The sequence below is a fragment of the Symphalangus syndactylus genome, chromosome 13 (genome assembly GCF_028878055.3).
Source record: "Symphalangus syndactylus isolate Jambi chromosome 13, NHGRI_mSymSyn1-v2.1_pri, whole genome shotgun sequence".
Classification (NCBI taxonomy): domain Eukaryota; kingdom Metazoa; phylum Chordata; class Mammalia; order Primates; family Hylobatidae; genus Symphalangus; species Symphalangus syndactylus.
The window spans coordinates 28,825,164-28,846,669 of record NC_072435.2 but is presented as its reverse complement, the minus strand read 5'-3'; the positions used below and the strand labels follow the sequence as shown (position 1 = coordinate 28,846,669).

At 51.9% G+C, this 21,506-nt stretch overlaps 1 protein-coding gene and 1 long non-coding RNA gene across 15 annotated transcripts in view; one reads left to right on the top strand and one right to left on the bottom strand.

Moving 5' to 3' along the window:
• KASH5 (KASH domain containing 5) overlaps positions 1-17,813 on the top strand; it is a 29,898-nt gene extending 12,085 nt beyond the window's left edge. For 7 of the 14 annotated variants that reach the window (XM_055237281.1, XM_063615717.1, XM_055237279.2 and 4 more), the window contains 11 exons: positions 6,866-6,943; positions 7,220-7,276; positions 7,593-7,652; positions 8,953-9,017; positions 9,128-9,215; positions 9,686-9,808; positions 12,875-12,933; positions 14,759-14,801; positions 16,831-16,895; positions 16,973-17,083; positions 17,186-17,528. In XM_055237281.1, coding sequence (XP_055093256.1) covers positions 6,866-6,943; positions 7,220-7,276; positions 7,593-7,652; positions 8,953-9,017; positions 9,128-9,215; positions 9,686-9,808; positions 12,875-12,933; positions 14,759-14,801; positions 16,831-16,895; positions 16,973-17,083; positions 17,186-17,333 — 897 coding nt within the window. In that variant the 3' untranslated portion in view covers positions 17,334-17,528. Of the gene's footprint in view, positions 1-6,865; positions 6,944-7,219; positions 7,277-7,592; positions 7,653-8,952; positions 9,018-9,127; positions 9,216-9,685; positions 9,809-12,874; positions 12,934-14,758; positions 14,802-16,830; positions 16,896-16,972; positions 17,084-17,185 lie in introns of those variants that run through there. The other 7 variants (XM_055237280.2, XM_055237277.2, XR_008650102.1 and 4 more) reach the window with 6 other exon arrangements.
• LOC134732270 (uncharacterized) lies at positions 817-9,948 on the bottom strand. Its single transcript, XR_010115258.1, has 2 exons — positions 9,642-9,948; positions 817-1,244 (listed from the first exon to the last, which is right to left on the bottom strand). It is a non-coding gene; the product is annotated as an uncharacterized lncRNA (long non-coding RNA).
• Positions 17,814-21,506: the final 3,693 nt, after the last annotated feature.

The following is a 21,506-nucleotide window of genomic DNA, read 5'->3' as shown; positions in this document are numbered from 1 at the left end:
ATCCCAGCACTTTGGGAGGCCTAGGTGGGTGGACCCCTTTAGCCTAGGAGTTTGAGACCATCCCGGGCAACATGGCAAAACCTTGTCTCTACAAAAAATAGAAAAATAAGCCAGGCATGGTAGTATGCACCTGTAGTCCAGCCACTCAGGAGGCTGAGGTGGAAAGACTGCACGAGCCCGGGAGACAGAGGTTGCAGTGAGCCAAGATTGCATCATGGCATTCCAGCCTGGGTGACAGAGCGAGAGCCTCTCAAAAAAAAAAAAAAAAAAAATTGGGTTTGAAGTCAACCTTGAGTTCAAATCCCATCTCTGCCACTTACACAATAGGCAATCTTTACGCATGTGACTTCTTCTCAAGCCTTTACTTTTACTTTCTTTTTTTTTTTTTTTTTTTTTTTTTTTTTTTTTTTTTTTTTGAGACAGAGTTTCATTCTTGTTGCCCAGGCTGGAGTGCAATGGTGCGATCTTAGCTCATCGCAACCACCGCCTCCCGGTTCAAGCGATTCTTCTGCCTCAGCCTCCCGAGTAGCTGGGATTACAGGCATGTGCCACCACGCCTGGCTAATTTTGTTTTTTGTTTGTTTGTTTGTTTGTTTTAGTAGAGACGGGGTTTTTCCATGTTAGTCAGGCTGGTCTCGAACTCCCGACCTCAGGTGATCTGCCCACCTCAGCCTCCCAAAATGCTGGGATTACAGACATGAGCCCGACCTACTTTTACTTTCTAAGAACTGGAAGAAGGGTATCTGTTCAGTAGGCTTGTTTTGAGGATTGACAGCATTTCATTGAGGGACTAGCAAACAATATGAAGAGACCGAGTTCAGCTTCACATTTAATTCAAGCCCCGTTCCATCCAAGACAGAAAAACATCATCTTAGTTCATTCTGGGCCCACCTAATTTTTTTTAGATTGAAACAAACTCATCAATTGACAATGAAACCTGTCACCACCCCCCACCTCAAGGTGGTGTCTAAGCTGCAGGAGACTGACGCAGGAGCCTAGTGCTCTAGGAGGCTGCTGGTCCTCACTCAGTGTTTCTCCTCTCTGCTGTTCATGAGATTGATGGGTTTTGTCCAAGCGTTTGTCACCACTGTGTGCTGGCATCCACTGCGAGGCCCGCATTGCCTTTGGATCTCTGGACATACCATATTCTTCATCTTCTGGTGGTGATCCCTTATCTGGGCTGGGACTCTCACTCCACCACTTCCACACCTTTCCAGAGCCATGGAGGTGGTTTGGCTACTTTCCTGTGAAAGGGAAGAGGCTGGGTTCACTGCCCAAAGCCCCTGCCTCATTTCCCCAGGTCAGGGTGGGTGCTCATGGTGGGGAGATGTGGCTTCTCTGGGGAAAGAGAAACAGGAGAGACTCCTCTGCTCTCCCTGAGCTGTTCGCAAAGTCCCTGTCCCTCACTCATTTCCCTGAAGGATCCCAAACCCCACCTAGGCCTTGACAGACCAGAGGACACAGGGCTGGGGTGGGCAGAGGTCTGGAGAGGACCCACCAGTGAGGCCTCTTTGCTTTCACAAGAAAGTAGCATCTCTATTATTCTCACACCATGATGATTCTGAGAGTGCTCTGGGAAGTACACACAAGGCCTCTCAGATCCCAAGACTTCCAGGGCTCTGTGGTTCTCCATCCATTCCCTCCACTCCTCATAGCTAGCCCTGGGTTAGGGGAAAACTCCAGGCTCATTTTCAGCCTATTCTCTTCTCTGTCTGTCCTGCATTCCTCCCCCAGCTCTAAGGATCTCTGCCTCGTCCAGGCAGATCATGTATTTCCAAAAAATATCTTTGTCCTACTTGTGCAGTGTTTTTCACACTGAAATCCAAAATCTTTCTGCTATTTTGTGGCTCTTCCATGAAAACTCACCCCCTTGAGGCAATGGGAATCTCACAGCAGGATGGCTGTACCAATGTGAGACATGGAGTGCAGACAGGATATGACAGTTTCTTTCAGAACATCCCTTTTTAAGAATGAAAAACTTGCCAAGCACGGTGGCTCACACCTGTAATCCCAGCACTTTGGGAGGCCGAGGTGGGTGGATCACGTGAGATCAGGAGTTCGAGACCAGCCTGGCCAACACAGTGAAACCCCATCTCTACTAAAAATAAAAAAACCAGCCGGGTGTGGTGGCACACACCTGTAATCCCAGCTACTCAGGAGGCTGAGGCAGGAGAATCGCTTGAACCCAGGAGCCAGAGGTTACAGTGAGCCAAGATGGTAGCAGTGCACTCCAGTCTGGGCAACAGAGCAAGACTCAGTCTCAGAAAAAAAAAAAGAAAAAGAAAAACTTTCCGGCTGGGCATGGTGGCTCACACCTGTAATCCCAACACTTTGGGAGGCCAAAGCAAGATTGCCTAGGCCAGGAGTTCGAGACCACCCTAGGCAACATAGTGAGAGCCCGTCTCTACAAAACAAAAAAAGTAAATAAAAGAATGAAAGGCCAGGCACGGTGGCTCACGCTTGTAATCCCAGCATTTTGGGAGGCTGAGATGGGTGGATCATTTGAGGTCAGGAGTTCGAAACCAGCCTGACCAATATGGTGAAACCCTGCCTCTACTAAAAATATAAAAATTAGCTGGGCGTGGTGGTGGGCGTCTGTAATCCTAACTACTTGAGAGGCTGAGGCAGGAGAATCACTTGAACCTGGGAGGCAGAGGTTGCAGTGAGCTGAGATTGTGCCACTGCATTCTAGCCTGGGTGACAGAGCGAGACTGTCTCAAAAAAAAAAAAAAAAAAAAAAAAGAATGAAAAACTTTCCCTGAAGCCCCCTGGCAGAACTTCCTACCTTACAGTTCATTGCCATTCAGCCATTATAACCAGACTACATGGATAATATGGCCACTGATGGGTCCAGAACGCTCCAGGGAAGAGAACAGAGAAATGATGCCTTCAATCTGCAGGACATTCATTTCCTTAACCAGAGGTTTAGAAGAAGGTGGTCTCTGGGAAGAAGGTGGTCTCTGGGTGGTTTGGTGGCTCCCTGGCTGCCTGTGGCCTCATGATCACAGATGACTGCAACAGCTCCAATCTCATGTTCTCATTCAAAGTAGGAAAACGTGGGGCAAAGGGGAGCCAGGAGGCCAGTCACAGTGGCTCACGCCTGTAATCCCAGCACTTTGGGAGGCCGAGGCAGGTGGATCACGAGGTCAGGAGATTGAGACCATCCTGGCTAACACGGTGAAAACCCATCTCTACTAAAAATACACACAAAAAAATTAGCTGGGTGTGGTGGCGGGCACCTGTAGTCCCAGCTACTCCGGAGGCTGAAGCAGGAGAATGGCGTGAACCCAGGAGGCGGAGCTTGCAGTGAGCCGAGATTGTGCCACTGCACTCCAGCTTGGGTGACAGAGCGAGACTCCGTCTCAAAAAAAAAAAAAAAAAGGCGAGGAGCCAGGAAATGCCCCTCTCATGCCTCCTTTCATCAGAAGCCTCTCACCCCACCCCCAGCAGCTCTTACATCTCACTGGCCAGAACTGGATCACAGAACATCCTCAGCTGCAAAGGAGCCCAGGAGAATATCTGACCTTTTTCAGCCTCTAGAGTGGCAGGTGAACAAGTGAGAAGCGGCGAGAATGGCTGCTGGGTTAGCTAACCAGCTGAGCTTCCTGCATCTGCCAAGATTTCCACCTTGACTCACTCCCATGGCTGGGGCTGGGACCCATCTGCCCTCAGACAGAGAGAGTAGATCCCTTGACAAAAGCAGGAGTAAGCAGGGTAAATAGCAACCAGCAGTCTCATCTCTACCTCCTCCCCAGCAGGAAGGCCTGCTGCCAGGTTGAGTGCCTTGAGCAGCATCTGGGACACCCTTAGCCCTCGATAAACTGGAGCTATTCTTGGTTCCCTCCCCTCTACCTTCCCCCTCCACACAGCTGCCTACAGAGCATCTACAGATTGAGTTCTCAAGTTACAGTGGAATAATGCTGGAGTAACAAGACACTCAGACACTGAAGATTCAGGCAGCCTTCCTATGGAGAACCTACAAAGCTGGCTCAGGTTACTGCAGGAGGCAGGAGCAGCTGAGTAACCGGGTTCCCTGCCGAGTGGCCCAGGATCTGGCCTGCAAATCCCTACCAGGTGGACAGATGTTGACACAGCACTCCTTTCCCATCCTTCCTCTGCCCTTCACTTGGCGGCCCAGGCCCACTGAGACAGAGGGAGAGCAGCTGATGGAGGACTTGGAGCTGGCTGGAGAGTGAGAGGCTGGCTTTGGTATATCCCCTGGAGTGCCAAGAGGAGGGGCGTGGTGAAAGGGAACTCCGGACTGCCTCCATGCCCCAAAGTGCATTTCCCCAGTGACCACCTCGCCTTGAAACCTTGTGCAACTTGATAGGTTTTTGGTGCCCCTAAACTTTAGACTGGAATCTGGGCCATTTTATGCTCAGGTCCCATTTCATGGCTGGCATGGGCTGCCCTCTCCGGCCTATTGTTTTCCCAGCTAACTGTCCTCAGCCTTGAAGACTCAGCAATGCCTCCTCAGGAAGCCTGTTAGTGCTCCCACGGTACCCAGGCCGTAGGCCTCACCAGAGCCCACCTCGTGCATTGTTACCCGCTTCTGCATCCATCTCCACCTCTAGAACCTAATTCCCTTTGTGTCCCATTCTCACCCAGGGCTGTGTCTGGCTCACATGAGAGTCAGAGGATTATAAACACAGGATTTGGAATCACACAGATTTAGGTTTGAGTCCACTTACCATGTGACCTTGCCAAGTCTTAGCCTCTCTACCCCTCTATAAAATTGGAAATGATTATACTGTTCATAGAGCAACCAGACGTGGCATTACTCCTGAATGGCACAATTTGATATGTATAGCACCACCCAATCTTGCCAAAAAATTGAACAAGAGTCTGGACAAGGCCCTGCATCTACCTACCAGTTTATAAGAAATAATGATAGAGGAAAGCGGTGAACATAACCACAGGGAACAAGAGCGCGATCAGCCTAATCTGGACGCACCAATCCTACAGGACGAGGGACCTGCTTTCTTCCACAGAATGAGGGCCTGAAGAGTACCAGGATCAGGGTGGAGGGGGGAGAAATTACCGTCAGATTAAAAGAAGTAAGACATTTCAACCAAAAGCAATGATGGACCTTGTTTGGACCCTCAATCAAAGTAAATGTAAAGAAATCTCTGTGAGACAACTAAAATGAAAGAGGAGCACAGGCCAGGTGCAGTACCTCACCCCTGTAATCCCAGCACTTTGGGAGACCAAGAAGGGTGGATTACCTGAGGTCAGAAGGTCAAGACCAGCCTGGCCAGCGTGGTGAAACCCCATCTCTACTAAAAATACAAAAATTAGCCAGGTGTGATGGCACGCGCCCGTAATCCCAGCTACTCGGGAGACTGAGGCAGGAGAATCGCTTGAACCTGGGAGGCAGAGGTTGCAGTGAGCTGAGATCACGCCATTGCACTCCAGCCTGGGCAACAAGAGTGAAATTCCGCCTCAAAAAAGGAAAGAAAAAGAGGCACAAACTTTCTAGTATGAGATGATACTGAGTTATTGTTAATTTTGTTGAGTATGATAGTGGTATTGTGGTTTTGCTAAAGGAAATAAGTCCTCAAGTAGGAGATAAATGCTGGAGTAACTACAGGTGAACTAATATGATGCCTGCGATTTGCTTTAAAGTAATCTACTTAAAACATCTGGAGGAGAGCCGGGTGTGGTGGCTCACACCTGTAATCCCAGCACTTTGGGAGGCGGAGGCAGGTGGATCGCCTGAGGTCAGGAGTTCAAGACCAGCCTGGCCAACATAGTGAAATCCCGTCTCTACTAAAAATACAAAATTAGCTGAGCGTGGTGGCACATGCCTGTAATCCCAGCTACTTGGGAGGGTGAGGCAGGAGAATCACTTGAACCCGGGAGGCGGAGGTTGTGGTGAGCCAAGATCATGCCATTGCACTCCAGCCTGGGCAACAAGAGTGAAACTCCGTCTCAAAAAAAAAAAAAAATTAGCTGGATGTGGTGGCAGGTGGCTGTAATCCCAGCTACTAGGGAGGCTGAGGCAGGAGAATCACTTGAACCCGGAAGGCAAAGATTGCAGTGAGCCAAGATCGCACCATTGCACGCCAGCCTGGGCAACAAGAGCAAAACTCTGGCTAAAAAAAAAAAAAAAAAAAAAAACATCTGGAGGAGAAACATCTCAGTTTAAACAAAACCGAGAAAATGCATATAATTATTGAAGCTGGGTGATAGATAATGTGGATAACAGACTTCTTATATTGTTCTTTTGATTTTAAAATTGGAGATAAGAAATGAGTCAACACATGCAAAATGCTCAGTAAGTGTTAGTGATTATTAACCTGTCTAATCCTTACAGCAGTCCCATAAAGTAGGTCCTAGTTAAGCTCCGTTTTTTTGTTGTTGTTGTTTTTTCCTGAGACAGAGTCTCGCTCTGTCGCCCAGGCTGGAGTGCAGTGGTGCAATCTTGGCTCACTGCAACATCCATCTTCCCAGTTCAAGCATTTCTCCTGCCTCAGCCTTCTGAGTAGCTGGAATTATAGGCACGCGCTACCATGCCCAGCTAATTTTTGTATTTTTAGTAGAGACGGGGTTTCACCATGTTGGCCAGGCTGGTCTCGAACTCCTGACCTTGTGATCCGCCCGCCTCAGCCTCCCAAAGTGCTGGGATTACAGGCGTGAGCCACTGCGCCTGGCCTAGCTCCATTTTTGTAGATGGGGGAGCCACACTCAAAGAAATTAAAGCTGAGGTCCCACTAGAATGGTTGGAGGAATTAAGTGGGTTAAAACATATGAAGTGCTTAGCATGAGGCCTGATTATATCAATCAAGTGTTTAGCAAATATCTGCTGTTAATTTTGACATCACCATTTGCTGAAATGAATGTGACCAACCATTCCTTCTTCTAGAACGGGAAGCTGCTTGCCGAGCGGGATGGAGTGAAGAAGAGAAGTCAGGAGCTGGCCATGGAGAAGGACACTTTGAAGGTGCCACTCCTTTCTAGTGCCTGACAGCTTTCCACCACCCTGGGGCCATTTTTCCCATTTCCGGTTTTAGTGACTGCAGCCTGATGAGGGCAGGGTCTTCCATCAAGCTGTCAGGCTCCCAGGACCACCCAGGCATCCCTAAAGTCCCTGAAGTCCTGGAACATCTCAGGAGGCTGAATAGGTGGGGGTGCAAGAGAGCAGGTCGGGCCAGATGGAGGGCAGGACCCAGGGGAGTCCTGGGAGGCTGGATGGATGGACCGGCTCCTTTCTTGGCAGCGGCAGCTCTTTGAGTGTGAACACCTCATTTGCCAACGGGACACCATCCTCTCTGAGGTAAGGGGCCCAGGGAGGGAAAGAGATTTGCCTTCCATGTGCAGCAGCCACTTCCTGCCCCTGGTCTAGAAAGAGAAGTCCTACTTGGGTCTGATCCTTGGATGTGCAGCCGGAGAGACTGGAGGGTTTCCCCAGGTCCCAAGTGTGACCCCTCAGGGATCTAGAAGCCCTTCTGCCCGGTGCTCTCCCTTGGGCCCCAGCTCTTCCCTCAAGCTCACCCTGTCCCTTAACCCCCCAGCCAGTCCCCCTGCCAACCACCACCCCCAGTGTCTTTGGGGAACTGGTCCCAGTCTCATCTGGCTTTCGGCTTTCCCAGCGCACTCGCCATGTGGAGAGCCTGGCCCAGACCCTGGAAGAATACAGAGTGACGACGCAGGTAACTCAGCGGTCCTCGACACCCACCGCGGTCCTCGCCACTTCTCTTTTGCCATCTCTGGGACTTGCTGCCTCTCCTCCTCATGCCTCTTTCTCTGTCAGTGGCCACATCTTGCTTCTTCCATCCTTAATGTATGGCTGTATGACTTACTGTATGTCTCCCCCTCTGTTCCTGTATCTGCCTTTTCACTTTTTCTCTGTTCCTTCCATTCAGTTTCATTCTCTGTGGGTGTCTTCTCACACACCTCCTCTCCTTATCTTACTTTTTTTTTTTTTTGAGACAGAGTCTTGCTCTGTCGCTAGGCTGGAGTGCAGTGGCACAATCTCCGCTCACTGCAACCTCTAGCTCCCAGGTTCAAGCGATTCTCCTGCCTCAGCCTCCCAAATAGCTGTGACTACAGGCATGCGCCAGCATGCCCAGCTAATTTTTGTATTTTTAGTAGAGACGGGGTTTCACCATGTTGACCAGGATGGTCTTAATCTCTTGACCTCATGATCCGCCCCCCTTGGCCTCCCAAAATGCTGGGATTACAGGTGTGAGCCACCACGCCCAGCCTCCCCTCCTTATCTTTATGTGTCTCTTCGAGGCTCATGTGGGTTCCTGTCTCTGCCTCTAGGTCTAGGCTGTCTGTCTCCCTAGGCAAGTCTTCTCTGTTTGGCTCTGGTCTTTACCAGTCTCTTAGCCCTCGTGTTTCTCTTGCCTGTCTGTGAGTCTGTTTCCATCTATGTCTTTCATTTTTTCATGCATCTCTGCCTCTGCCTTCCTTCTTTTAATTTTCTTGGCTGTGCTTTTTTTTTTCTTTCTTTTTTGAGACGGAGTCTGGCCGTGTCACCCAGGCTGGAGTGCAGTGGTACAATCTTGGCTCACTGCAACCTCCGCCTCCTGGGTTCAAGCGATTCTTCTGCCTCAGCCTCCCAAGTAGCTGGGACTACAAGCGCGTGCCACCATGCCGGGCTAATTTTTGTATTTTTAGTAGAGACATGGTTTCACCCTGTCAGCCAGGATGGTCTCGATCTCCTGACCTTGTGATCTGCCCGCCTCAGCCTCCTGAAGTGCTGGGATTACAGGCATGAGCCACTGCGCCTGGCCTCTTGGCCTGTGCTTTAGCTTCTGGATTCCTGTTGCTCTCTGTCTCTCTTTGGCTTCCTAACATTCTGTCATGGCTTTCTTCCCCTTGTCCCTAGGCAGTATGTGTCTGGGGAGCCCAAAGTAGTCAGGAAAGGGGAAAGAACCCTGGAAGAGGAGCCCAGGGGTGGGAAAAATGCAGAGCCAAATGTGCCCCCCACTTCCTCCTTTGCAGGAGCTGAGGCTGGAGATTTCACGCCTGGAGGAGCAGCTGAGTCAGACCTATGAGGGGCCCGATGAGTGAGTGGAACTTCAAGGGGTAGGAGGAGGCAGGAGTGGAGCTTAAGGGCAGGGGCACCCTGGCCACCAGGCACAGAGGCCACCTTCCTCCCTCCTCCCTGTGTGGCCAGGCTACCTGAAGGGGCCCAGCTGAGAAGAGTGGGCTGGACTCAGCTGCTGCCTCCATCACTGGGCTTGGAGATCGAGGCCATTCGACAGGTGGGCCTAACACCCCTGGAATAAGCTGCAGGCCACCAAGGCAGAATCTCCAAACATCTCCCCACTCTGATCCTCACACCACCCTAGGCCTAACCCACATTGCTGCCACAGGCCCCCATCGCAACCTTAGCTTTTCTCTAACTCTCTCTACCTCGGATCCTAACCCCAAACCCACTGCCAGCCCCAGGCCTGTGCCAGACCCCAGTCTGATCCAGCTTTGACTCACCTCTATCTCGTCTCCCTCCATGACCATCTCACTCCTTAACTTCATCTCGAACCCAGACCTTGGTCCTAGCACCAAACCCTCTCCTGTTCCTGCTTCTGCCCACTCCCCAACCCCAGCCCCACACCAGCCCTTTTCTACCTCTCATCCTATTTTTCAGCCGCACACCTAAACGCGTTTCTATCTCTGACCTTGTCTTTTACCTTAATATGGCTCTCGCTGACCTCGGAAACAACTTCTGTCTCAGAAACAGGAAGTGGCAACTGCTGATCTCTCCAACCCTCTGTGTGGGGTGTGGCAGTGGGAGGAAGTCATCCATGAGACCAATGAGGAAGCTGAGTTTCCATCTGAAGCCCCAGCTGGGGGACAGGTGGGCACAGGAAAAGCTCTGAAGTCCAGGAGCTGGAAAGGGGCCAGGAGCTCCAGGTGCCGCCCTGGCCAGCTCATTCGCTCACACTTTTGTTTGTTCCCCATTTGATGAGAAAATGTTAATTGAGGGCCCACTGTGTGCTGGACACCCAGCCACAAGCCAGACCAGACACCACCCCCACCCCAGGGACTGACCTGCCAGCGTTGTAGACAAAGGTGAACAAAGCAAACACACAAGTTGCACTGTGGCTTTTATTGTTGGTTTGTTTTTTAGAAAACACTCTCGGGAATTACATTATTTAAAATCGTACTACTGTAGGAAGGGAATAAGTAAGTTGTTTATTCTAACATTTTAAGGATATATTAACCATTTATGTTTCAAATATAAGCACCTTTAAGAAAAGCCAGCAAGCTCACTATGACATCTTTAACTCAGCAATAACCATTGGGGTTTTTTTTTGTTTTTTGTTTTTAGAGACAGGATCTTGTCTTATTCTGTTGCCCAGGCTGGAGTGAACTTGACTCACTGCAGCCTCAATCTCCTGGATAAGCAATCCTCCCACCTCAGCCTCCCGAGTAGCTGGGACTACAAGCACACACCACCATGCCTGGCTATATTTTTTTTTTTTTTTTGAGATGGAGTCTCACTCTGTCACCCAGGCTGGAGTGCAGTGGCATGCTCTCAGCTCACTGCAACCTCCACCTCCCAGGTTCAAGCAATTCTCCCTGCCTCAGCCTCCTAAGCAGCTGGGATTACAGGCACCTGCTGCCACACTTGGCTAATTTTTGTATTTTTTAGTAGAGACGGGGTTTCGCCATGTTGGCCAGGCTGATCTTGAACTCCTGATCTCAGGTGATCTGCCCTCCTTGGCCTCCCAAAATGCTGGGATTACAGGCATGAGCCACCATGCCCAACCTTTTTAAAATTCTTTTATAGAGATGAGATCTCACTATGTTGCCCAGACTGGTCTCAAACTCCTGGGCTCAAACTGTCCTCCTACCTCAGCCTCCCAAAGTGCTGGGATTACAAGCATGAGCCACTGCACCTGGCTTTTTTTTTTTTTTTAATTTATTTATTTATTTTGAGACAGAGTCTCACTCTCTTCTCTGTTGCCCAGGCTGGGGTGCAGTGGCATTATCACGGCTTACTGCAGCCTCAATCTCCCTGGACTCAGGTGATCCTCCCATCTCAGCCTCCCAGGTAGCTGGAACCACAGGCATGTGCCACCATGCATAGCTAATTTTTCTATTTTTTGTAGAAATGAGGTCTCCCTGTGTTGCCCAGTCTGGCTGAACTCCTGGGGTCAAGTGATCCGCCTACCTCAGCCTCCTAGAGTGCTGGGATTATGGGCATGAGCCATTGCTCTGGGCTCTCTCTCTCTCTTTTTTTTTCTTTTAAAGAAAATGTTGTAAACCGCTCTATAAACAATGCTGTATTGCCTTGAGAACTGCACGACTTCAAAGCTCTTTGCCATCCTTAAGGAGAGACTAATTTCTCTGATCACTTTTTCCCTGGTTTGAGAAAAGCTTCTGTTTCTCTTTGACACCAGAGCTTGTTTGGGTTCTCATTTAACTCTCCCAGTATCTCTGTAACGCAGGCATCCTCATCTTGTTACTCATGGGAAACTGAGGCTCAGGGAGAAATCACATGCCCATGGTCACACAGCTTGTTGGGGACAAAGCCTCATCCCTCAGAAGAGTAGGTTAGATTGGGCTTCTGCTTTGAGCTGTCAGATGCCCCTGAGAGACAGGTTTGTCAAGGGGAAGACTGAGCCAGGCTTCAGGGTGCAACCTGCGATGGGCCCAGGGATACAGAGCTGAGTCCCTTGGGGCCAGGCCTCTCAGTGCTCAAGGCCTGATAGGAGAGACCCTGCAAATGGGTTGCCCCAGTGCAGAATGATCATTGTGCTAGAGGTGGGGGATGGGCCTGTGGGAGCCCAGAGAAAGGGTATCTGTGTCAGGTCAGAGATTGAGGAAGATATTGAAGGAAAATTGATACTTGAATGGAAGGAAGGAAGAAAGGAAGGATGGAAGGAAGGATGGAAGGAGGGAGGGAAGGAAGGAAGAAAGGAAGGAAGGAAGGAAGGAAGCCTTCGAGGCACTGGCACAGCCTGTGCAAGGCCTTGGCATAAAATCATGATATGCTTGAGGAGTAGAGGGTAGCTAGGGGTGACTAGTGAGAGATGAGGCCAGGGCCAGATCATGAAAGGAAATCTCTGAGAAGCTAACAGATTGTACTTTTCTTCGTAAAGCCACAGGAAGGGTGGGGTCAGCTCTGGGCTTAAAAAGATCCCTCTGGGACCATGTGAGGGACCTCCTGGAGGCAGGGAGGAGGCTGGAGCAATGGTGATGAAGCCTGAGCCAGGCCAGGGCCCTAGGGATGGAGGAAAAGGGACACACGGACATAACTGAGGTGGAGGGACAGAGCAGGGGTCAGATGGGATGTGGGTGATGGGGAGGGAGGAAAGGAGGAAAGACTTGGAACTTGTGACCTTGTGAGGTGAAATCTTGAGGGATGCCTGGGGGCTGCCTGGAAGCAGTTGGGTGTACCAGCCTGGAGCTCAAGGATCGCATTTAGAAAACAACGTCAAGTTGGTTGTTGAGGTCAAGGGCAATGCTGATATGTCTCTGGAAAAACCAAGAGGTACTTGGGTCCTGAGGGAGAGCAGATGGACCCAGCCCAAGTCTGGGAACCTGGGATGAGAAGGCGGTTGGACAGGGAAATGCTGATCTCTGGGACCCAGATAAATGTATGAGATCTGTGGAACATCCCGGAAGTTTAGGCGACTGGGACTCCTGGGTCCTGTCAGGGAAGGGGGCTTGGTGGCATCGAGAACAACCCTTTGGTTTTTGGCTTCTGCCCTTAGGGGGCTAATAGGACCATCCTCATGTAGGGGAGCACGAGAGGAGGGCAGGTTGTAGAAGGTGGTGAATTCATGTGCAGGCTGCAGCCTGGAAGACCTTCTGCATACGGGGTCTGGGACCGCGGGGCAGACAGTGGGCACTGTTAGGATTGGAGCTTTGAGTGAGAAGAATCAGAGAAGAGCTAACCTTTTTGTTTCCACAGAGAAACTTCCAGGGAGAGCCAGCGCACCCTGAAGAAGGAAGGAAGGAGCCATCCATGTGGTAAGGAGCTGAGCCATCCATCTGCCTCAGGGTGACACCTCCTTCACAGACGTTTAGAGTAGGAGGACTGAATGAGCCCCGAGGGGGTCGGCATGCCATTCATTCACTCATTCTTCACATCTTCCGGGAGCAGACCCTGGGTCTGTAGGCCAGGAGATGAGACCTGGCCCTGCCTTCAGGTCTAGGAGGAGATCTGCTTCCTGACCCTGCCTTGGGGGAAGGCTCCTAGCGAGGCTGCCATGCCTGAATGGGGTGAGGGGGGGCCTCTGGAATCAGCGTGGATTCAGATTCCAGCTCAGGTACTTTGCAGTCAGGCTGGTGCTGTGAAGTCCCAGCCCTGTGACTGGGATGTGATTGTTAGGAGGCTGTGTCCAGGCCTCTGAGGATGGAGAACTCACTAGATGACTGCACCCACCCTCCTCCGGGGACCTGGCCTTGGGGCCTCTGGTTTCCTGTGTTGCTTCCCTCTCCCCCTCCCGTCTTTCAGGCTCCCAGCCACGGCTACTAATGAGGCTGCCTGCCAAGGCCTCTAATTGGACTTGTCTGGGAAGAGCTGAGATTGGGCGGGATGGGAGCTCTGGAGCTATGACCTCCCTCTGTGTCACCAGAGAAAGGAGGGGAGAAGGGGCTGAGCAGTAGTGGAAGTGGGGGAGGCAGGTGCCACTCGAGTTTGCAGAGGTCAGGGGCAGTTTGATCCGCAGGTTGGAAAGCTGGGAGTGAGGAAGGTGGTGAATACAACGGCCCCTAAAGGTAGCCAGCAGTGAGGGCTTGGACCTTGAGAGGGGTTGGGTCCCAAGTAGAAGTTTCAGGGGATCAGATAGTGTATGTCTGACTGGGCCTAAGAGCCTGGATCCTTTATCGCGTGGGAGCACAGCTATATTCCTGAGGGTATCTCTGAGGGTTTTGGGTCTGAAGCTGGTGGTGGTGGCAACTACAGGGCTGGATCTCTGGTCCCCAGTGAAGGCAGTGGCTGGTGGTGTGGATGGCTGGGTCTCTAAGGGGCATTCAGGCTGGGCAGCTTGAGGCCTGAGTCCCCAAAGCAGCATTTCAAGGACTCAGATGACTGTGACCCTAGGAGGGGCCTCCCTAGGAGCCTCCCCCCGAGGCAGGGTCAGGAGCCAGATCTCCTCCTAGACCGAGACTCGCTGAGGGAAGGGCCAGGTCTCATCTCCTGGCCTACAGGCCCAGGGTCTGCTTCGGGAAGATGGGAATGAATGAGTGAATGAGTGGCATGCTAACCCCTCAGGGCTCTTCCAGTCCTCCTGGAAGAGGGGCTTGCACCTAAGAGGATTTGGCATGGGGAAGAGCTCCAACAGTTGAGTTCTGTGAGCTGGGAGGTCTGAGTTGGAGTCCCAGTCCTCAGAGAGCACCCAGTGACAGTCATTGAAAAATGGCTCAACCCACTAGACAGGAAGGAGGTTTCGACACGTGCTCTGGGGTCTTACAGAGGCCTGAATCTGGTATTTTGGAGGGTGAGAGAGCCGGAAGCCTCAGTTCCCAGCTGGGGGATCTGCTGGGGAAGTAGTGGCTGAGAAAACCAATCTGAGATGAAGAGGCCCCCTTATTCTTTTAGTGGTTCACAGACCCTTTGGGTAATTTGGTGAAAATTCCTGTGAAAAATACATATGCAGGACACCCCCCAGGGCCATCCATGCTGCCTGGCCTCCCCCAGGCCCATCAATGCTGCCTGGCCTCCCCCAGGCCCATCCATGCTGTCTGGCCTGTGCTAAGACCCCCTGCTCCAAGGCTTCTCTCCCAGCCCATAGTAGGCAAAGGGAACCAGGGAGAAGAGGATGAAGCCAGCAGTGACTTTGTTGGCCCTCAGGTTGACCAGAAGAGAGGAAGAGGATGCAGAGAGCCAGGTCGCGGTAGGCCATCCCAAGCACCCCTCCCCAGTCCCCATCCACTCCACGCCCGCAGAGGCTGAGTCGCTTCAACTCTTCCCAAGCCCCAGCCTCACACCCCAACTCCTCAGGAGCAGAGAGAAAAATCATTTGGCCAAGAGATAACAAGGCCCTTGCTGTAGCTAATGAGAGCGATGGTGAGGTGGGGGGAGGCCTGGAGGCTAGTGGGCGGCCAGGCTGCTCCCAGGGGACCCTCCCAGCCACACACACACAGGGCTGCAGCCACCACACCGCAGGCCTCATAGACGTGGCTACGCCCCCGGATTGCATAAATGCACACGCACATGCGCCCACACTCGGGAGAGGTTGGGCCGGCCCTCCCGAGCCAGCCTCAGAACTCCCTGGGGGCGCAGTGTCTGCAGCCCCCGTGCCTGCAGCCACACAGGCCAGTTCCTCTGCTCCTCAGAGCCCAGTGCCCGGTGGAGGTTAAGATTTCCATTCTCAGGCAAGGACGGGGAAAGAAACTTGGTAAGGAGAGGTGAGGAGCCCTCAGTTCTGAGCTGAAGAATGCAGGAGCTGGGCTGGAGTCTGCCTGTTGTGGGTCAGGCACTGTCAGGGCCCCTGGGGCTCTTCAGGGTCCAAACCGGCCAAGATGACTGCCTCCAGGACGCTCAGCTCCCAGCACCCTGGCCCCGAAGCCCACCTCCTCTCGACATACCACACTCCCTTGCTGAGACTGGGGCTCCACCTCAGCTTCCTCACAGCTCACATGGGGATAATCTCTTCCTTGCTCCCAGGGTGGGGAGGAGGGTTAAGGACTATGTCATAAGGGGCCTGGGTCCCCCTGCCTGGCACAGCAGGTGGTAGAGGTGAAGATATTGACTGTGATTGGTGTTCTGTTTTCATTTACTGCCATCATCATTGTCATTCATCATCCTCATCTGTGTTAAAAAGGTGGGGGGGGGGGGGTAGGAAGGCCAGAGACCCATAGACGGGAGGCCCTTCCTGGGAGACATGGGAGATGAGGCGGTACAGCGGGTGGGGCCTGGCCCTGGAGGAACAGCTGGGGCTTTAATCTTTGAATCTTCAAATGAAGAGTTGGAATTAATCAGTGAATTTAGCGTGGTTGCTGGGTGAAAGGTCAAAATAACAAATCATATTTCAGTATAGCAACCATGAGCAATTAGAAAAATAGATTTGTAATTATACCATTTATAATGGCATGGTGTTTTGTTTTTGTTTTGTTTTTGAGACGGAGTCTCGCTCTGTCGCCAGGCTAGAGTGCAGTGGCGTGATCTCGGCTCACTGCAAGCTCCACCTCCTGGGTTCACGCGATTCTCCTGCCTCAGCCTCCCAAGTAGCTGGGATTACAGGCACATGCCACCACGCCCGGCTAATTTTTGTATTTTTAGTAGAGATGGAGTTTCGCCATGTTGGCCAGGATGGTCTCCATATCCTGATCTTGTGATCCGCCTGCCTCAGCCTCCCAAAATGCCGGGATTACAGGCATGAGCCACTGCGCCTGGCCTATAATGGCATGTTTTTAATTAGTAAAGCACCTGCTGATTCTGGCATAGGCAGGAAGACAGGATTCTTCATGAGGCCCAGCACAGGGGTGGGCACCTGTAGAAGATGTGGTCTCTGCCCTCAGAAAGCTTAGATATTTCCAGAATCCAATGGAAAATGGAGGTGATGATACTGAATAGCTCACACAGACATTGAGCACTCACTATGTACCAGGCGCTGTCCAAGCTATTGCCCCCGCCCTTTTTTTTCCTACATTCACTCATTTAGTCTCCATGTTAACTCTATGAGGTGGGGACATCCCTGGCCAGCAGATGGGGAAAGAGCGACACGGAGAGGTGTGGTGACATGCCAAGGACCCTCAGCCAGAAGCTGGCAGAAATGGGAACCCAACCTGGCAGCAGAAGCACACTCACTTAACTCCTGAGTTCTACCACTTTCTATGTGGTCACTTATGTCCAGTGGGCTGATCTGAGGACTGCTCAGTCCAGAACCTGGTGCCTCAAATGCATCTCTTTTGTCCTCGCAGGCTGATCTCCCTATCCCTCTAGGAGACCCTCGCCCTGGAGACATCCCAGAAAGCCCTCCAGAGAGGTAATAGGACCCACAGGGTCCGGGAGGGACACTGGAGGCAAGGAAAAACCCAGTGGTGATTCCCTCCTTTCCCCCAGCAGGCCTGCGCAGCGGGAACTCCAGCAAGCCCTGGTGCCTGTGATGAAAGAACTGGTCCCAGTCAGGAGGAGGGCCTGGGGCCAGCTCTGCCTGCCCCCACAGCGGCTCAGGTGTGCCCCCAGGCGTCTCCAGAAGGAAGGAGGTGGTCTGACCTTGGGAAGAGCAGGGGCTGCCCAGACCCTGCCCTAAATGCTCTCCCACCTCCCCACCAGGGTCACTCGACATCCACTGATCCCAGCTCCGGTCCTGGGCCTGCTGCTGCTGCTGCTGCTGCTGCTCTCTGTCCTGCTGCTTGGCCCGTCCCCACCTCCCACCTGGCCCCACCTCCAGCTCTGCTACCTCCAGCCCCCTCCAGTGTGAGAGGCTCTACTTGCCCCTCAGAGCAGTGTCTAGCTCAATAAATCCCCTGGCCTTCTCTCGACTGGGATCCCCATTGTTAGTCCAGTGTTGCACGGGCTTACCCCAGATAGAGCACAGGGGATCCACATCCCTGTATTTTTATGTGAAGTCTCCTAGTTTTTTAATGTTGACATTTCTTAACAATAGCAAAACTCTCCCAGTAATGGACTAAGCACTAAGGATTATTCCCTCACAAAACAAGCCTGGCGAGGGCAGCTGTGGGCACACAGCTAAGTCTCGGTTGCCTTGGGGTCAAGGCCTCAGTGATCCTCCTGTCCCCTCCCTCATGCTCAGGAGTTGGCAGTTGTAGCTTCCTACATCACATCTGCGGGAGACGGAAACTTCTTCCTTCCTTTTTATAAAGACAGGCAGTGGCCTCAGTGTGCAGTGGGTAGATTCAAATCATATTCATAATAAAAGAGAAGCAGTTGCCTGCCAAGAGCCACCGGCAGACTTGTGTTTGTTTCACTAGCCAGACTGTTTGGTGTGACCACCCTTAGCTGTAAGGGAGGCTGGGAGACCTGGGAGGTCAACTTCCTCTGCGGGGACTGGGTACCTTGAAAGTGCTTTGCCACACACCTCATTCACACTGAAAAAACACTGCAGGGCAGGGACCTAACAAACACTTTGGGAGTCACCTACACACCACCACCAGTGTGCAGCTGCTGAGTGGCCTTGGCGTGCATCGCCAAGCTGCTTTGAAGGGCTCCAGGATACCTATTCTCCTTGACTTCTTTCTCCTTCCTACCTTCTCTACAGCTCTGCCTTGCCCTCCCCCAACAGGATCCTGACTGTCCTGCCACCCCTCCATGAGTAGCAGCCCAGGTTGACCCAGTCCTAACTGCATCCTAAGTCAATAAAGAACAATCTTCTTGGGCCGGGCGCGGAATCACTTGAACCCGGGAGGCGGAGGTTGCAGTGAGTGGAGATTGTGCCACTGCACTCCAGCCTAGGAGACAGCGTGAGACTGTGTCTTAAAAAAAAAAAAAAAAAAATTAAGAAAAAAACACATGCGAGACCCCAACCCCTCCCTCTTATTCACATGGACCATCTGCATGGTGCAGCTCTGATGCATCATTATGCTGTAAGCCCCTTCCCAGCTGGAGTAAAGCTGAGGACACGAAAGGGAAGCAGATGGAGTCTGAGAAGCCTACCCTACTCCCAAAAAAAATACATGATTGGGCACCCACTCTGTGTGGCATGTAGCCCATGGTATTGGAGTTGTGCAGGGAATGCCCCAAGCTTTGCCTGCCTCATAGCACCGCCAGCAAGATCCTTACACCATGGCTCCAACGCTCCCTGTAAATAACAAGAGTGGACACCCAGGATGGCTGGCCCCAGGGTGGGAGGGCGCTGAGCTAGGCACTTTGAGATATGTATTTAATCTTCACCTCAACACTAGGAAGTAGATGGTGCTATTATTGCTTTACAAATGAAGACACTAAAGCACAGAGAAGTTAAATGACTTGACCTAGATGTCACAGCTAAAAATTGTGAGAGTTGGGATCCAAACTCAGTCTGAGTCCAGTTCAGCAAATGAACTCACACGGTGGCTATCTGCTGTTTGTAGCAGCCTATGAGTTGAACATCCTTCCTTGCCTGGGAAAATCCCAAGATAGGAAGGAGACAGGGCCCCACCTTCAACCAGGAGAGTCAAAGGAAGGTCTCCTTCCCCAGCTCCCAGGGGGTTGGGCTGCTATGACAGGCAGTGTATGGGGCCCATGCCCACGCCTGTGGCCAAGGAGAAGGATCACGAGATTGGCAGCCCCACCAGACCCTCCAGTCACAGCTGTCAAAGGCAGCAGCAACTCTCTACAGAAAAAGGAGGACAGGGATGTGGACCAGGCACACACCAGAGATGTCTGCTAGAGTGCAAATGGCAAACAGGAAAAGCACCAGGGTGCCATTCATTCATTCAACAAATATTTGTTCATCATCTCTTTGCAACAGCTAGACCTTAGAAGATGAAGCTGTAGAGGAAAGCAGGACCTCCAACATCAAGCTGAGGAGCTTAGATTTTCTCCTGAGAATGATGGGGCTTTGGGAGGTTTTATTGCTTGTCTTTGGTTTTTTACATTTTAATTGAGGCGCAGCTTACATACAGATAGGCAGACAAATCTTAAGTATCAGCTGGATAAACTTTTGTGTACATATATACCCATGAAAATCACCGCCCCGATCAAGATAGTAGACAGTTTCAGCACCCTACATGCTTCCTTGGAGAGTTTTGAGCAAGGGAGGGACAGAATTGGACCTATTTAAAGACTGATGGAGGTAGCTGCACGTCCTGTGAGAGCCCAGAAAAGGCAACTGATTCGGCTTGGAGGTTACAGAATTCTTGCCAGACAAGTGACATTTGTGTTTAGTCTTGAAAGATGGGTAAGGTTTGGGTTACAGTCAGCAGGGGCCCAGGGAGGTTGTCATAGAGGTGGGAACGACCAGTGTGTTTGGAGAGCCATGGATGGCATCCTGTTGCTGGATTTAAAAAAAAAATTTTTGTTTTAAAGATTTGGAGCCTGGGAGGGATTGAAGGCCACAGAGTGGCGGGAAATAGGAGAGGTAGGCAAGAACCCATGAAGGGATTCGAACACCAGCTTGAACTTTATTCCCCAGTGCCCATAAAAGGGTTGTGAGTAAGGGAAGGCAGAACTCTGGGTGGGAAGAAGAGCATTCAGGGCCTGTGGAGGAGATGAATGAATGCAGGGGATGAGAATGGAGGCCAGCAGGTGGGGAGGAGTCTGGGGCTGTGGTGCAGGTTGGAGAGGATGAGGCCTGAGGCAGGGCATGTGGGTGGAGAGGAGGGAAGAGCAGAGCCAGGGCGGGGTGGGAGGGACCGGGCTGGAGACTGACAAGCTGTGAAGGATGGCGAAACGGGCAGGACAAGAACAACCCCTGGGACCTGGCCCAGTGACTAGTAAACAGTGGAGCCATTCCCAAGATAGGGAACCCATGATAAGGAGTGAGTTCAGAGAAAAGACTCAGTTCATTTAGGGGCTGGAGTCCTGAGCCCTGAGCTCCCAGGCTGCAGAAGGGGGTCTGGGTGTTGTCAGCTGTGGGTGGTGGCATAAGCTGTGGGGACTGCTGAATTTGCTTGAGAGTAGAGTGGGGAGGGAGGAGGCTCCAGACACCAATTTTTTTTTTTTGAGACAGAGTCTCGCTCTGTCACCCAGGCTGGAGTGCAGTGGCGCGATCTCGGCTCACTGCAAGCTCCGCCTCCCAGGTTCACGCCATTCTCCTGCCTCAGCCTCTCCGAGTGGCTGGAACTACAGGCGCCCGCCACCACTCCCGGCTAATTTTTTGTGTTTTTAGTAGAGACGGGGTTTCACCGTGGTCTCGATCTCCTGACCTCGTGATCCGCCCGCCTCGGCCTCCCAAAGTGCTGGGATTACAAGCGTGAGTCAACACCATTTTGAGCAAAAATCTCAAAGGTTCGGAAACGAATTGGGGAGAAAACAGAGTGTGGAAAGAGACCAGGCCAGTACCCAGCTACCAGGCCCTCGGGGAAACAGGAGGAGGCTCTTCATAGGGTCGTTGTGAGGTTAAAAGAGCTAATACAAGCACTGCACTTAGAAGAGTGCCCGCTATATAGCAACTGCTCATTAACATTTTAATTCCATTTCTCCATGAGAGTAGCGGAAAAGTCTAGACTTTCGAAATTGCACATACCTGGATTCCAGTTATTCTTTTGTCGCTTAGTAGCTCTAACAACTTAGGAAAATTCCTCCTGACTTTCAGTCTTATTTGTAAAATTAGGCCAACTCCAGATAGTTTTGAGGAATGCAGTCTTTCCTTTGTTATTCGGAATGACAGCGAAACAGTCCCGCCCCCACAGTCCAAGGGCCAATTAGGGCTCGGTCCGCCTCCCGAAAATGCAAATTTTGGGAGGCCTTGCCAAACACACGCGGCGGCCCCGCTTCCCGCGCAGCAGACGCGCCCAGCTCCACCCTCTTCTTTAAACCAATGAGAGCGCGGTCCGCACGAACGGCGTCCCAGGCGCGCTGATCTAGCCCTCTGCGGACCACCGGGTTGCCGTGGTTACCACTGGGGGCAGAGCTGAAGGGCAGGCCGGACCTCCGGGTAGAGAGACAGATTTTGATTGGCTCTTTTCTCGCTTCACCTGCAGCCCAGGTATCT